The sequence below is a fragment of the Clupea harengus genome, chromosome 12 (assembly GCF_900700415.2).
Source record: "Clupea harengus chromosome 12, Ch_v2.0.2, whole genome shotgun sequence".
NCBI lineage: Eukaryota > Metazoa > Chordata > Actinopteri > Clupeiformes > Clupeidae > Clupea > Clupea harengus.
Window position 1 is genome coordinate 5,288,960 of NC_045163.1, and position 14,028 is coordinate 5,302,987.

The following is a 14,028-nucleotide window of genomic DNA, read 5'->3' on the forward strand; positions in this document are numbered from 1 at the left end:
GGTGCCGATAGATTGAGCTGTCTGGAAACCATTTGGAGAAGCACTGGTGTGGCCTGAGCTCCTGCTTCCCTGTACAAAGACAATACTAGCCCTCACACCATGGCAGAGGGCAGGGTGAGATTAAGGAACAACTTTGGGTGCGGACTGCTGCCTTATTGGCGTCAATTTCTATGACCTAAAAAAGGATCTGAGGCTTCTCATGGGAGAGCAGCTTGCGGGAAGAGTTTGTGCTATCAGCACGAGTAGCTTCATTATGTGTGGTACAGTGTGGATACTAATCCCATCACAGCGGGAAACTTTGTTAAGGAAAGGTGGTAGTTTTCCCTTAGCTGAAGATTCTGTAAAAAAAAAAATGGTCCCTAACCCCTCAACCCACAATGCACTTGGAGAATTACAGTTGGCTGTGCTTTTATCGCCAGGATATCACATTCCCTAACAGTTTGATAGTTGTAGGCCCAGCTGTCTAACCAGGAAGTTGATTTGTTTATCTGTCCAATGTTTATGAAGTCTGTTTTTTTTTGTAATCCTCCGCTGTTTGCAAAATCTCTCTTCAGCAGACAGTAGTTGGGGTGTTGAGTTTGCTCTTCGAGTTAATTGTTAAAAAAAATGAAAAACAGCATAACTCTAAGGAATATCAAACCTGTATGATAATTGTAAGCGAATGCACATTTGTCTCTGTTCATTTTGTGAGCCATATCCCCTAAAGAAAATAAGCATGATTGGCTATGCATGGCTTCCTCACACAATCAGACCAGGAAGGTGTCAGAGCTCTGAGCAGGGATGTGAGAATCCTCCTGCCATAATACATTTCCTCACACACACACACACACACACACACACGCACACGCACACGCACACGCACACGCACGCACGCACGGACGCACGCACGCACACACGCACACACGCACACACGCACACACACACACACACACGACACACCCCATCTCAGACAGCTCAGAGAACCTACTGACATGTGTCTGTTTCTGTCATCTGCCTGGATGTCTTGCTTGGGCTGAAACTATCACTGATCTGGGACTCCCACTCATGCATTTGTTTCAGAGGGTTTCATCAGCTACTCTATCAAATAAATAAAACATAATAGTATTTAATATCTTGGGGATTGTTTTCATGTATTAGGTCTCCGACTGTCATAACTGACTTGCTGTAAGGCATCTGATTTGTCTGTGTAACAATGTAAGCCAACAGTTAGGCCAATTAGTCTTTTTTTTGTTCACTGACAAAGTTGTATCACAAATACTCAATGTACACAATGTATTAAATAATGTGTTTGTAAATAAAACTGATAACAGACCCTGCACACAAATCAGGTCCTATGTAGTGGGTAAGAAGCCGACTGTAGCAAGCCTGGGACTAAACCACTGCTGTAAGGGTAGAGTTTTGGGACTAAACATTGACTCACTAAGGAAGACGGTTCAAAAAGCAGATACATAGAGTGAATGATGAAACCTTTGAGAACTTTGATAGTCTGGATGCAGGCTATTGAATGAATGATGAAACCCATGAGTCTCTGGCAGGACTGTCTGGCTACATACTCATAAACATTTTATTTCATGTTTTAGCTTCACAATCGAGTGGTGTAAGGGGCTGGGAAACGTTTCATTCCCTCTGCTACTTCCAAAGTCTTTGTTATCTGGATCTGTAAATATGAATGCAGATCATTCTTCTTGGTACACATTTACTGTGAGGGGCTAATTAGCCTGTTGCTAACGTGACAAAGTTCTGTCTGTAGGGCACTGCTCTTGAAGGGGAAACCAGTGGCTCCACACAAACAACTATTTCAACTGCAGATGTGAAAAACAAAACATGTTGACAGAAGGTTAACAGACAGGTGTCCGAGTCACTGAGATGGAAAGCCGAATGACTTAAAATGGAGAGCTGAAATTCAAGAATCATTTCAATGGAGGGCAGTGTTTGAAACAGACCTTGACGGTTTGTCTCTACCGCTCTCTTTGGTGGAGAACAGAACACACATTCCATCTGCTGGTAGAGCAGCATTAGGTGAATATCCGCCCTACAGTGACAAGGGCTGCTATGTCAGTGTGAAACAGCAAAAAATACTAGAGGGAAATGTAGCAAAAGAAAGAAAGATACGCACATCCAGTCCTGCTGGGTCAAACAGACCAGACAAAAAAAAATCATATCATTCTACCAAAGGCCTTCAAACACCGCTTTATTTTTATTTTTTCTACAAAAATATCTCACCTTAGAAAAGAAAGCTCAGAATTTACATTTTGCAATAGCCATATAACCTTTCACTTTAAATATATCTGTGTGTACATATATGTTTATATATGTAAATATTTCTTAGCAATTATGACAAAACTCCAGTTGTGATTTGTGTGCACTATCAACAGATCCAGAGTCTGGAGCTGATTGGCATCTTCAGTCTCTGTGTTGGCCACCCTCTGCACTGATATTAGTAAGAAAGACTAAAACCACAGGAAACAGCAGGAGGACATGTTGAAACAAAAAAAAAAAAAAAAAAAAAAAATATATATATAGGTAACTGTGGCAACCAAAGGCATTGTGAATCCCAGATCATGCAAGTCCTTCATGAGTGACTGTAGCTGCTTTAGTTACAAAAATACAGATAATGACTATTTTGTCATCTCTGGGAAAAGTCTGGTGGACATTAAATGCACTATAATGAGATGAACTGAAACAGAGAGATAAAAAGACAAAGAAAGAGACAGACTGTCAGATAGATATATTAGATTGGATTAGATAAATAGACAGATGGATAGACAGATCGAGAGAGTGAGAGAGATAAAAGAAAGAGAGAGATGAATGATTAACTATGTGATAGTGGTCAGAGGAAAGAGAGGTCCAACACTTTCCAGAATATTCTCAGCTGTGAGAAACAAGTGATTGGATTCTTAAAGCACTTATAGTGATCAGAATGATGAGAGGTCATGTGACAGGAAACACCCCATGATGCCTCTCACCCCCAGACTGCAGGAATGCAGGGAGCCCCATTCAACTTACTATTATTATTATTATTGGAATAATTATTACTCTTGTTGTCATTGTTGTTATCGCCATAATTAGAATTAACAGAACTTTACAAAAGTGTTTCAAGACATCTTATCCAAAAGTACTGTGCATTTACCATATCAAACAAAAGTACTTATGGGAAATAAGAAGGGCTTATAACAATAATAATAATAATAATAGAACAATTCCAGTTCAAACACAAGAATAAACAGACACAGACAGAGAGAGGTGGAGTGGTGTCCTGAGGCCTGATTGCCGTCTATCAGTGTGCAGAGGGGAGGCGTTATGAGTCCAGCCCTTTCCCCTCTGCTGCTGTCCTGCAGAGCCAGCCAGCCCTGCCCCTGCCTCCTTTCTGTGCCCTGCCAGCCCTCCCAGTGCCCTGGGGTAAATCTTAGGCTTCCAGCCTCAAATGCTTCCAGTGGAGTCCGCGCCCATTCGCTCGCTCGCTCGCTCTGCCAGTCAGTCATCATAGTGGCCCTGGGGCCATGGAGAGGGCTGTCCAGAGCGTCCAGAGTGGGGACAGGGCCCAGAGGGGCGAGAGGGAGAGGCGCGCGCCCCCAGGCGGGGCGTCGTCGGAGGTGCAGGAGCACACCTCGAAGCCGTTCTCGGCGTGGTCGGCGTGGTGTGGGCCGCGGAGCCGCGTGTCCGTGCGGTTGGCCTCGGTGGCCGGTGAGTCGGACTGCATCTCGGTGCACACCAGCCAGTCCTTGGCGATGGAGTGTGGGTAGCCGGCCTCCACCTCCATGTCACTGCCCACCACCCGCCAGTACTCCTTCCCTTTGAAGAAGTATGAGGCGCCTGGGAGAGAGAGAGAGAGAGAGAGAGAGAGAGAGAGAGAGATGGATGAATAAAGGAGGAGAGGGGAGAGAGAGAGGAGAGGATGTGGACATGGGCAGATGGACAAGAGAAAGTCGTGGGGAAGAAGAAAGAGAGAAAGAGAATTACCAGGGGAGAAATAAAAAGGCGCTTCTCTTTGTCAAAAAAACAAAACCACAGCAACCCTCCAAAATTCATCATTGAGCTCAATGGCTCCCTTTTCTCCCTCGTGAAAAATACATTTCCATCAATGTTTATGCACTCGTTTTCTCTCCTTCATTACCTGTATGTCTCTGTGCTTATGCCGCTACCTTTCTTCATTGCTGTCCCTCCCATAAAAAGGAATCACCTCATCTCCGTTTCTCTCTTTCATTTTGTTTTTTTGTGGGAGTTTTTTCCCCCGCTCTCCATCTCTCAATACATTTAACAACTTTTCCATTTGCAGTTCTGGTGCCATTCTCCCTTTGTGTTGCAGATTATAGCCAGAGCCATAACACATTTCACACGTTGCCCTGACAAAGCTTGAACTAACAATATACAGATAATAGAGGCAAAATAACTGTAATGAAAGCAATAACTGAATAAAGCATTTCTTTCATCCCATCACTCTGCTTACATGGCTACATCTATGACACCATCTCTCCGTCTCTCCCTCTTTCTGTCTATCTATCTGCCTGTCTGTCAGGTGTTTATCTCCTGCTGTTGGAGGGGGCCCGGTGCTAGGCTGGTGTGCGGGGCCGCTGGCTGGGAGCTGTTTGAAGTAGCTCCAGTTCCCACAGGCACGGCTCTGAGCAGGTGTGGGGCCCCACGGGGCACAGGGGACGTGAGGGACACACACTACTGCCTCGCTTGGTATGTGCTTTCTCTCCCACACACACACACACACACACACGTAAAAGATATAAAATATGATACACATACACACACACAGATTCAGTTACAGATGGAAGACACAGGCATGTAAACACACACACACACACACACACACACACACACACACATACACACACACACGTGCACAACACAAACATCAAACAACTGTGAACAGGGCCTCTAGAGCTGAAACAGGCTCATAAGATCACAAGAAGTCAATAAACACACACAAACAAACAAGTAAACACACGTGCACACACATACATGCATATCCAACTAACTCAGGGATCAACTGAACGGGGAAGGAAGGCAGCTGCGTACCCGCTCTGCAGTGTACTCACTAAGTGTGTGTGTGTGTGTATGTGTGTGTTTAAGTGTGTGTGTGTAAGTGTGTGTGTGTGTGTGTGTGTGTGTGTGTGTGTGTGTGTGTGTGTGTGTGTGTAAGTGAGTGTGTGTGTGTGTGTGTGTGTGTGTGTAAGTGTGTGTGCCTGAGTCAAAGAAAAGACTGAAAGCTGCACTTGTCAAAAAGGTGCACTTGTACAAAGGCTACTCAAATGGGGCTGTAGAGAGTGCTGAGAGGTACAGAGACAGAGGGCAAGAGACTCCTTTGTTTGGTCAGTATGAATAAATGTGTGGGTGTGTGTGTATGTATGTGTGTGTGCGTGCATGTGTGTGGGTGTGTGTGTGTGTGAAACTCTAAAATACCACATTTGCAAGATGGGAAAAAGGTGTATAAGACAGGGAGAGATTCCAATTGTGCTCAGGAATAAGAGCACTTTGTGTGTGTGCACTGTGTGTGTGTGTGTGCGTCTGTAGAACAGTGTGTGTGTGTGTGTGTGTGTGTGTGTGTGTGTGTGTGTGTGCGTAGTACAGTGTGTGCTGGCTGTGTTTTGAGTGTGCTGGGAAGAAGTGGTCCTTCAGTGGGCAGCAATAGGAGTAAGAAGAAAAATCCTCTAACTTTCATGGCCACATTAGCAGCACCCTTGCTTTAGCCTACAATGCCCTTATCCGGCTCTATTCAGTGGAAAGTTTGTAACTGCAGTGTCCAAGACAACAACCCCTCCCTTCCTCCCTCCCCTCCCGAGTCCCCCGCACCCAAAAAACTTCACTTCCTGCCTCCCCTCCCCTCTAATTTCTTTGACAGGGACAGTTTCTGCACGGCACGCTGGAGATGTATAGCACTCCCAGCCTGCAGTCTTCACATGTACGGCCTCCCTCTGAATTATGGATGTCCTACAGCGAGAAGACCAGAGTGCTTTTCCTTCGGTGGGTTAAGAGCCTCACCGCTACAAGGAGACCGCCGAACAAGACAGGAATGAGGAAGACAAAAAACACCCACACACAAACACACACACACACATTCGTAGTGTATAGGTGAGTGCAGGGACGCCTGGCGAACATAAGCTCCCAAAGTGACTTCTTCAAGGTGCTGAATTATACAGGAGCTCAATCAAAACAGAAGTTAGTGTGAAGGAGAATCCTCAGGAGCAAAGTTGAGACCGAATACATCTACTGTGGCGGCACAAACTTGCCAGTGTTGCATGTGACTGGTGCACATGAAGCTCAAGGTGTGTGTGTGTGTGTGTGTGTGTGTGTGTGTGTGTGTGTGTGTGTGTGTGTGTGTGTGTGTGTGTGTGTGAGTCTGTGTGTGTGAGAGTCTGTGTGTGTCTGTGTGTGTATGTGTTTGTGTATGTGTGTGTATGTGTGTGTGTGTGTGTATGTGTTTGTGTGTGTGTGTGTGTGTGTATGTGATGGGGAAATAAGTCAGAAATAACTTTGACTTTAATCAAGTATGAATGTATTAATCAAGTGCTTTGTATTAATAAGTACCATGTATGAATCATGTGCTTATGTAAGCAGGCACATGGCTTTTCTGTGTTTGTGTGTGTGTGTGTAACTGATGCCACTTAGGGCATCGAACTGTGCTTCTTTCGACCCTGTGTAAAACTGACATGGGTGAGCCCGACAAGCTTGTAGATAGATAGATAGATAGATACTTTATTTATCCCGAGGGAAATTTAGGATTTGTTGTTGTTGAATAAATATACTTATATGCAACTCTGGAGTCCTAAGGTGTGTATGTGTTTGTGTGTTTGTGTACACGTGTTTGTTTGTGTGTGTGTGTGTGTGTGTGTGTGTGTGTGTGTGTGTGTGTGTGTTTGTGTACACGTATTTGTTTGTGTGTGTGTGTATGCCACGAGAAACATTTATCACTGACTCTGGTGATAAATGTGCTGTGCACCAGCATGCACTCATCCAGTGCCATGTCCAATTTATTTGGAACAACAACAAGCAACAAACAAAAACGGTGCCCCTATCACAAATCATGTTGGTGATTTGCATGATTTGTCAGTCCATTGAACTGCTTAGCAGTGAGGCTGTCATGAGATTGTACATTGAGTATCTGTATGTGTATCTGTGTGTGTATTTGAATAAGTGGCAGTGTGCACATACCATATGTGTGTGTGTGTGTGTGTGTGTGTTTGTACGTGACCAAGGGACACTTACTGTCGGACCAGCGCATGGCATTGTGTGTGTGTGTGTGTGTGTGTGTGTGTGTGTGTGTGTACGTGTCCAAGGGACACTTACTGTCGGACCAGCGCATGGCGTCGTCGAGATGCATGGGGATGCCCTTCCAGAGTGCACTGTCTTTGGGGTAGCCCAGGTCCATGCGTCGCAGGTGGTCGTCATAGCGCCAGTAGCGCGTGTCCTTGAAGAAGTACGTCTTGTCGTTGTGCAGCCACACAAACACAGCATCCACGCCTTCCATGGGGAGGCCGAAGTCACTTATGTGCCGCGGGTAGCCCTCCTCTACATTGTTGTCTTTGAACACCCAGTACTTCACTCCTGAGAGAGAGAGAGAGAGACAGAGAGAGAGAGAGAGAGAGAGAGAGAGAGAGAGAGAGAGTGAGGAGGGGGTAACGGCAAATCAAAGAACACTTTTCCTCACACCGTTGTTTCACAGGTGAATGAAAGAGATTTGTCCATAAATGATGGCTGGGGTGTTTGGCAGCTCAGAGACGACCAGAGGCATAATTTTAAGGCTGCCTCAGAATGAAATAAATAAAGAAATTGCTTCTCTTCGCTCATATAACCATGAATATTTAAACCTTGTTTGCAGTCGTGTCCTTACACTTCTAGCTGTTTTAAATAAATTCTTAGAAAGAGTTCCGTACCCTTGAAGAACTCGGCGCAAGTACGTTTTTTTAAAAGCATGCTGACGAACACATCCACTCATGATCCCTGTCACCACCATCAAAAGCTTCAAATATTTCAGAAGGGGCAAAAGGTTTGGGGGACTAAGAAACGTCCTCTGCGCTATCATTAAACTTAATGGAATCCTCTTAACAATGCCCCTTTTTCACTTTCAATTATCAATAACCCTGCCCCAGGATATTGGAACAGTTTATCATCCTGACAGATCATATTAATATATATATGAGACCGTGTGCTCAAGCAGGGATGGGCTTCAGTGGAACTAAGTTACAAGAACATGCTTGCCTACCTCTACTATGTGCTTTGTGTGAGAGTTTAAATGTGAACTGCAAGGCTACAGGAAAGGAGTCTAATGAAAAAGAGTTTGATTTTTCTTCTTCCAAAATGACTGGATGTTCTAGACACCCTGAATGACCCTTCAAACAGGCCTTTGAAAGTCAAGGGCTTAACTCTTCCAAAAACTGCTATTAGCTTCGACCTTGTGTCTTGAGATGGCTCTAGCCAAAGCCCTAGAGGGAGCTGTCTAAAATACAAGCTTTTCCACAAGATGGACATTATGATGTTATTCTTTCAGTTGTCTTTAGTAAGTCTTTACAAATGCTCGCGGTTGTTTGTGGGCTTGGGCACCTTTGAAGAAGACAATCTTGTGGTCCCCTGGCCTCTCGTAGACGGCGTCCACGCTGTCCAGGTTGGCGGGCAGTCCCCTCCAGAAGCGATGGATCTGAGCTGGCCGCAGAGACACCAGGTGCTTCTCCCGCGTCAGACGCCAGAAATACTTCCCTGGAAGGGATGGAAGGGCCACAGTCATTATGAGTCATTATGAGTGTGTGTGTGTGTGTGTGTGTGTGTGTGTGTGTGTGTGTATGTTTGTGTGTGTGTGTGTGCGTGTTTATATTAGTCTACGTGCTTTTTTATCATACACTGAGGCTATGTTTTCGCAGAAATATAGTTAGTTCCAAGTAACACAATCTTGGAGCGCTGTCACATTGCATTTGTGTGTGGGTTTGGATGTGTGCTTAATTAAACAATCTGTGTGCGTCTTTGCGTCTGTGTATGTATTTGTGACTCTGTGAGTGTGTGTGCTCTATGCTTCGCTGTCACTGTGAAAGTGGAATAGGGCCATGGAGAGAACATGGGTGGACAGCCACGGGCTGTTCCTGCCTGACGCAGCCAACCAGAAACCTCCTCCATCTTCCTGTCATTCTCTCCTTCTCCCTCTCTCTTCCTTTCCTTATGCTTTATCTTTATCCTGCTTTCCCCTTTTGTCTCTCTAAGTGTACTGTATGGAGAACACCTCTTCATCATCTCCCATCAACATGCATGTCTTTCAAAGAAACAGCTTTGCTCACGACTGATCTGAGAACAGATATGACAAGAGAGGTCGGTTCAAAAGCCCACTGCTGGAAAAGTCAAGGCGCTTTGCGGTAGAAATGTTTTCTCCTTCTGATATGAGGTGTCTGGCCAGTGAAGTGAGCTCTTTAGGGAGATACTGGAGCACTGATTCACTGAAGCTGCTCAGAACTCTATTGATTACTCTTCCCTCTCCTCTCCTCTCCTCTCCTCTCCTCTCCTCTCCTCTCCTCTCCTCCCCTCTCCTCTTCTCTCCTCTTCTCCACTTAGGTGTGCGCTGTCTTGTCTTTACCTTTGAAAAAGAAGGCCTCGCCTCGAATCTGGGCCACTGCATCAAAGTGCGTGGTGCATCTGTCTGGGGCATCGCGAGCTGGCCTAGGAGAGAGAGAGAGAGAGAGAGAGAGAGAGAGAGAGGTGGGAAAGAGGATGAAAATGAGCGAGAGGGAAAGACACAGAGAAAGATGAAGACTCATAAACAGTTGATTTATTGATGTGTTAACTGAGGAATACAGTGAATGCTTGAGTAAATGTGTTTGTTGGTGTGTAGTGTTAACCATATGTTCAATATCTGGGCATACATCAAGCTGGATACGTTTCCAGAATATGAGATTTGCTATCTGTTAGACGTTCTTCCTCATTAGCTCTGCGGCTCTTCTTCACACACTGTGTGCCAGTGTTCCACAGGGCCTTCAAAGCCACTGGAAAGTTGTGCTTCTTCAAATGTTCCAGTGGGAGAGTTCCAGTAAGTTGTTGCATGCATACTTGAAGCATTGTGTTAGCTGTGCTATGTTAGCTGTACCTAATGTTAAAAAAAAAGCTTACAAGTTTCTGCGCTCCCAAGTCTGCTTTAAGCATGTGTGGGTAGTTGCATGTGCCAGGCTGTGACGATCGTTTTGCTAATTTCGTTGGCAGTGTGAGGACGGCTGGAGAGGCGAGCACACACTGAACAGTGATTCATTTTTTCTTCGTTTTTGCCTGCCTCTGCAGCGTACTCTCCCCAATCCCGTCACGCATACCAACCCATGAGTATCTCTGTTTGTACACATCTCCGTTCATTTGGATTTGGATTTGATGAAACATTGACAACAAACACAAGTGATGAATGACAGATCTTTGAACGTGTCTGTGTGCTTAGGTGTCACACACACACACACACGCACACGCGCAGGCACACACGCGTAGACACACACACGCACACACTGGGTGCCATATGGGCTGTCGAGATTGCAGTGTTTGGCATCTTGTTGGTAGTTTGACAGGCATCCCGTAATGCATTTGTTTGCCTGTCTCAAGGCAAGTCCAAACAAACACACCAAGTGAAAGAATTCATCTCTGCATGCCTGTGTGTGCGTGTGTCTGTGTGTGTGTGTGTGTGTGTGTGTGTGTGTGTGTGTGTGTGTGTGTGTTCAGGCAGCGTGCCACACTTGCCAAAAGGAGTGTGTGGCTGCCACGCTCGCTGGCACATCCACACATACATGTGCGTGGCATTGTTGGTCTCAATTAAAAACTGGCCGGCCATCAAGGGAGATGTTTTCACCTGCTTGCCGAGAGGGTCCCTGAATGCATTACTCGGCCTCTAATGAGGGCTTTAAGAGCTTGACGTGGCCCGTTTGCTAATGGTTCTGCAATTACCGCCACAGTGCTCCTTTTGTGAGTGGCAAATGTGCCTTGCACCTTATTAACAAAGATCTTCGTTCAGAGCTTATTAAGCCAGCTCTCACTGAGGACTATATTAGTGACCTCTGGCTGACTAAATCCACCCTCTGTACACACCACTGGTAAGAATGGAGAGAGTGTGAGGATGAGTGAGGGAGTGTGGGAAAGGGAAAGTCTGTGTGTGTGTGTGTGTGTGTGTGTGTGTGTGTGTGTCAGTATTTCACTGTGAGACTGCGCTCACATATGAAACTGCAGATGAAAAGCTTGAAAATAGAAGCTTTACTATTGGCCAACTATTGCATGCTTCCTCGTTTGATCCAGGCGCGTTTGAAAGCCGGCCATGGTGTGGTGTGCAGGGTTGGGTACCAAAACCCAATGCCAGTATGGCGCCAGGTTCCGATATGATCGGTATCTGCCGTACTGGACCAAATTGCAGCGCATATTTCGATGCCTTATTTCGGTGCCACTTAAAAGAGTTTTGAAACTGAGGAAACTCACACATGAATTTGGACGTGGGGGTGGAGGGGAGGTGGTGGGGTGATATTTAGTTTGTGATACAGATGCTGTCATGACCTCATTAATTGAAGAATTGACAGAGACCTGTCAGTCAACAAGACAAAGTATTTTCAAGTATTTTCCTGTAAACTCTCTAGTTGGTCTTGCGTCATTGAAGGTAAAATACAACACTCAACATGAAACTGCATAATTCACGTGGGACACATTTTTTATTCCACATTAATCCAGAAAATCTCATCCCCATTTAATGTAGTGGACCATCGTTTTGTATTATCAGTTCAGCTACTGTGGTGTGTGAGCAGGAACATAATAAAGAGAAGGGCAAAATAACATGAGAAATGAGAATTACATTGTTAATTCTGACTTCTGAGTGTGTGAGTGTTTGTTTGTTTGTATGTGTGTGTGTGTGTGTGTGTGTGTGTGTGTGTGTGTGTGTGTGTCTGTGTGTGTGGATTCCAGACTTCAGAGGCCCCATGTTCAGAAGAGTTCAGCCAATTAATATTTGACTGACCAAATCCAGCCCACTGGAAGCCCATGGGAAGCCCCACTGATAAGAGCTTGTGTGAAGCGTTTAAACTTACGGGACAGTGGATCTGTTCTCAGGGAGGTCCAGCAGAACTGGTGGATCAGCAGTGCGGGACGGATCGTCTGGGCGAATCGTGTGCGACACTGAGTCTCGTACCCCTGGGAAACAGAGAGACGACAGTTATTGTTACTGTGCATCTCATGCAGTGTCTGCACACACACACACACACACTCTCACAGTATCAACAAAAAGCAGGAAACAGACAGAAGACAGCGGGCAGACTGGCCCTCAGAGGCTGCTCCCGAACAAAGCCTCTCGAAGGCTGACTGACTCAGCACAATGGAGACAAACAAAACACATCAAACAGTTGGCAGGTGGGCCTCATTTCTTGAGTCACTGAGTCATTAAACCATCAAGCCGAAGCAGCAATCAGTCTGTTTCCCCTTCATGGCTTACTCTTATGTAAACTGCGGCTTTGCTGACCATAACACTACGGCAATGACATTTCACATCACTTACTTTTCACTCTAGCAATAGATGAAGATCACACCCTAACCACCAATGCAATAAATGCAAGAGTCTCCCCTGGTGAACAGTGTTCTAACACAGTGTTACTGTACACACAATCTTATATCACTGGTTTTTGTTTTGCTCCAAGCGCAGAGGCAAGACACACACAGGACTACGCTAGGTGTCTTGCTGTTCCACAGAATATCATTTCCTGCTGCAGCACTGAAACTTTTCAGTCACTTGAGGATAAAAAAAATATTCTCTGGAATAAGATGCGGCTCTTGTGCTCATCACAAACTGAGCATCCACCCATTGTTAGTGCGTATGTTACTCTGAGACCAGAGGCTCTTTCTGGGCCATATAAATCCCCAACCCCTCGCGATGTGCAGTTTGGCACCTTAGCTTAGACAGTAGCCTCCGCCATCAGTGTGTGTATGGATAGATCTCTGAGGCATAAACCTGTAAAGCACTTCGAGTGCTCTATGAGTAGAACAGCGCCATATAAATGCAGTCCATTTACCATTTCCATCTGTAATGCTAACTATCTCCACTGCCCTAACAGGCTCCACCAGTGCATGTTTCTCTATCACCTGTCTCTCTCTCCCTTTATGTGTACTCGACTTCTCCTCTTCTGTTTGTTTGTGTTTGTGTGTGTGTGTGTGTATGTGTGGGCGAGTGTGTGTGTGGGCGAGTGTGTGTGTGTGAGTGTGAGTGTGAGTGTGTGTGTGTGAGTGTGAGTGTGAGTGTGAGTGTGAGTGTGTGTGTGTGTGTGTGTGTGTGTGTGTGTGTGTGTGTGTTTTTTAAGGCCCCTGCTTTGGGGAGAGATTAATAAAGCTCCCCAACTGGCCCCACAATGAAATCAATAATCCAGTTCCCAGTTCCCAGTTCCCACCCCACACAGCTGCACAGATGGCCGTTCCCACCCGGATCTGTGGCTAATTGTAGGAGACACACTGGTGATACGGCCAAATAGTGCTAGGTGCTTTGAGACTGGTTTGCATGTGTTTCTGCTTTGTGCATGTGTGTGTGTGTGTGTGTGTGTGAGAGTGTGTGTGAGAGTGTGTGTGTGTGTGTGTGTGTGAGAGTGTGTGTGAGAGTGTGTGTGTGAGAGTGTGTGTGTGTGTGTCTGTGTGTGTGTGTGTGTGTGTGTGTGTGTGTGTGTGTGTGTGTGAGAGAGAGAGTGAGTGAGTGTGTGTGTGTGTGTGTGTGTGTATGTGTGTGTGATAGAAACGAGGAAAGAGAAAGAGAGAGAGTAAAACAGAACAGAAGAGAGGAGCAAGGGCGAGAGAGAAAGAGAAGTCTGTTCATCTGTAATGGAGATGTCACCACCTGTCTCTCTCCCAGGCTATTTCTGGTGGTTTGCCCTGGCCTCTCATTTCAGCTGTCTTCTTCTGCCCAGGTCCATCTCTCTCTGTCCAGCTGTTCCCCACAACTAACTATCCATGGCTTGCATTAGGGCAGTGTTGCAAAATCATTTTTGACCAGAAGACATGTAAGGGATAATGTATAGTCTGGCGGTCATTATCGAAAAATAAATCCCGACGGGACGA

At 45.6% G+C, this 14,028-nt stretch overlaps 1 protein-coding gene across 1 annotated transcript in view; it reads right to left on the reverse strand.

Moving 5' to 3' along the window:
- Positions 1–2,161: 2,161 nt before the first annotated feature.
- The window catches only part of mmp17a (matrix metallopeptidase 17a), a 71,100-nt gene continuing 59,233 nt past the window's right edge, over positions 2,162–14,028 (reverse strand). Inside the window, exons 6-10 of the mRNA XM_031577715.1 lie at positions 12,024–12,126; positions 9,563–9,645; positions 8,548–8,700; positions 7,294–7,551; positions 2,162–3,813 (exon numbers count right to left, since the gene is read on the reverse strand). Of these exons, the coding sequence (XP_031433575.1) occupies positions 3,482–3,813; positions 7,294–7,551; positions 8,548–8,700; positions 9,563–9,645; positions 12,024–12,126 (929 nt within the window). The 3' untranslated portion in view covers positions 2,162–3,481. The remainder of the gene's footprint in view (positions 3,814–7,293; positions 7,552–8,547; positions 8,701–9,562; positions 9,646–12,023; positions 12,127–14,028) is intronic.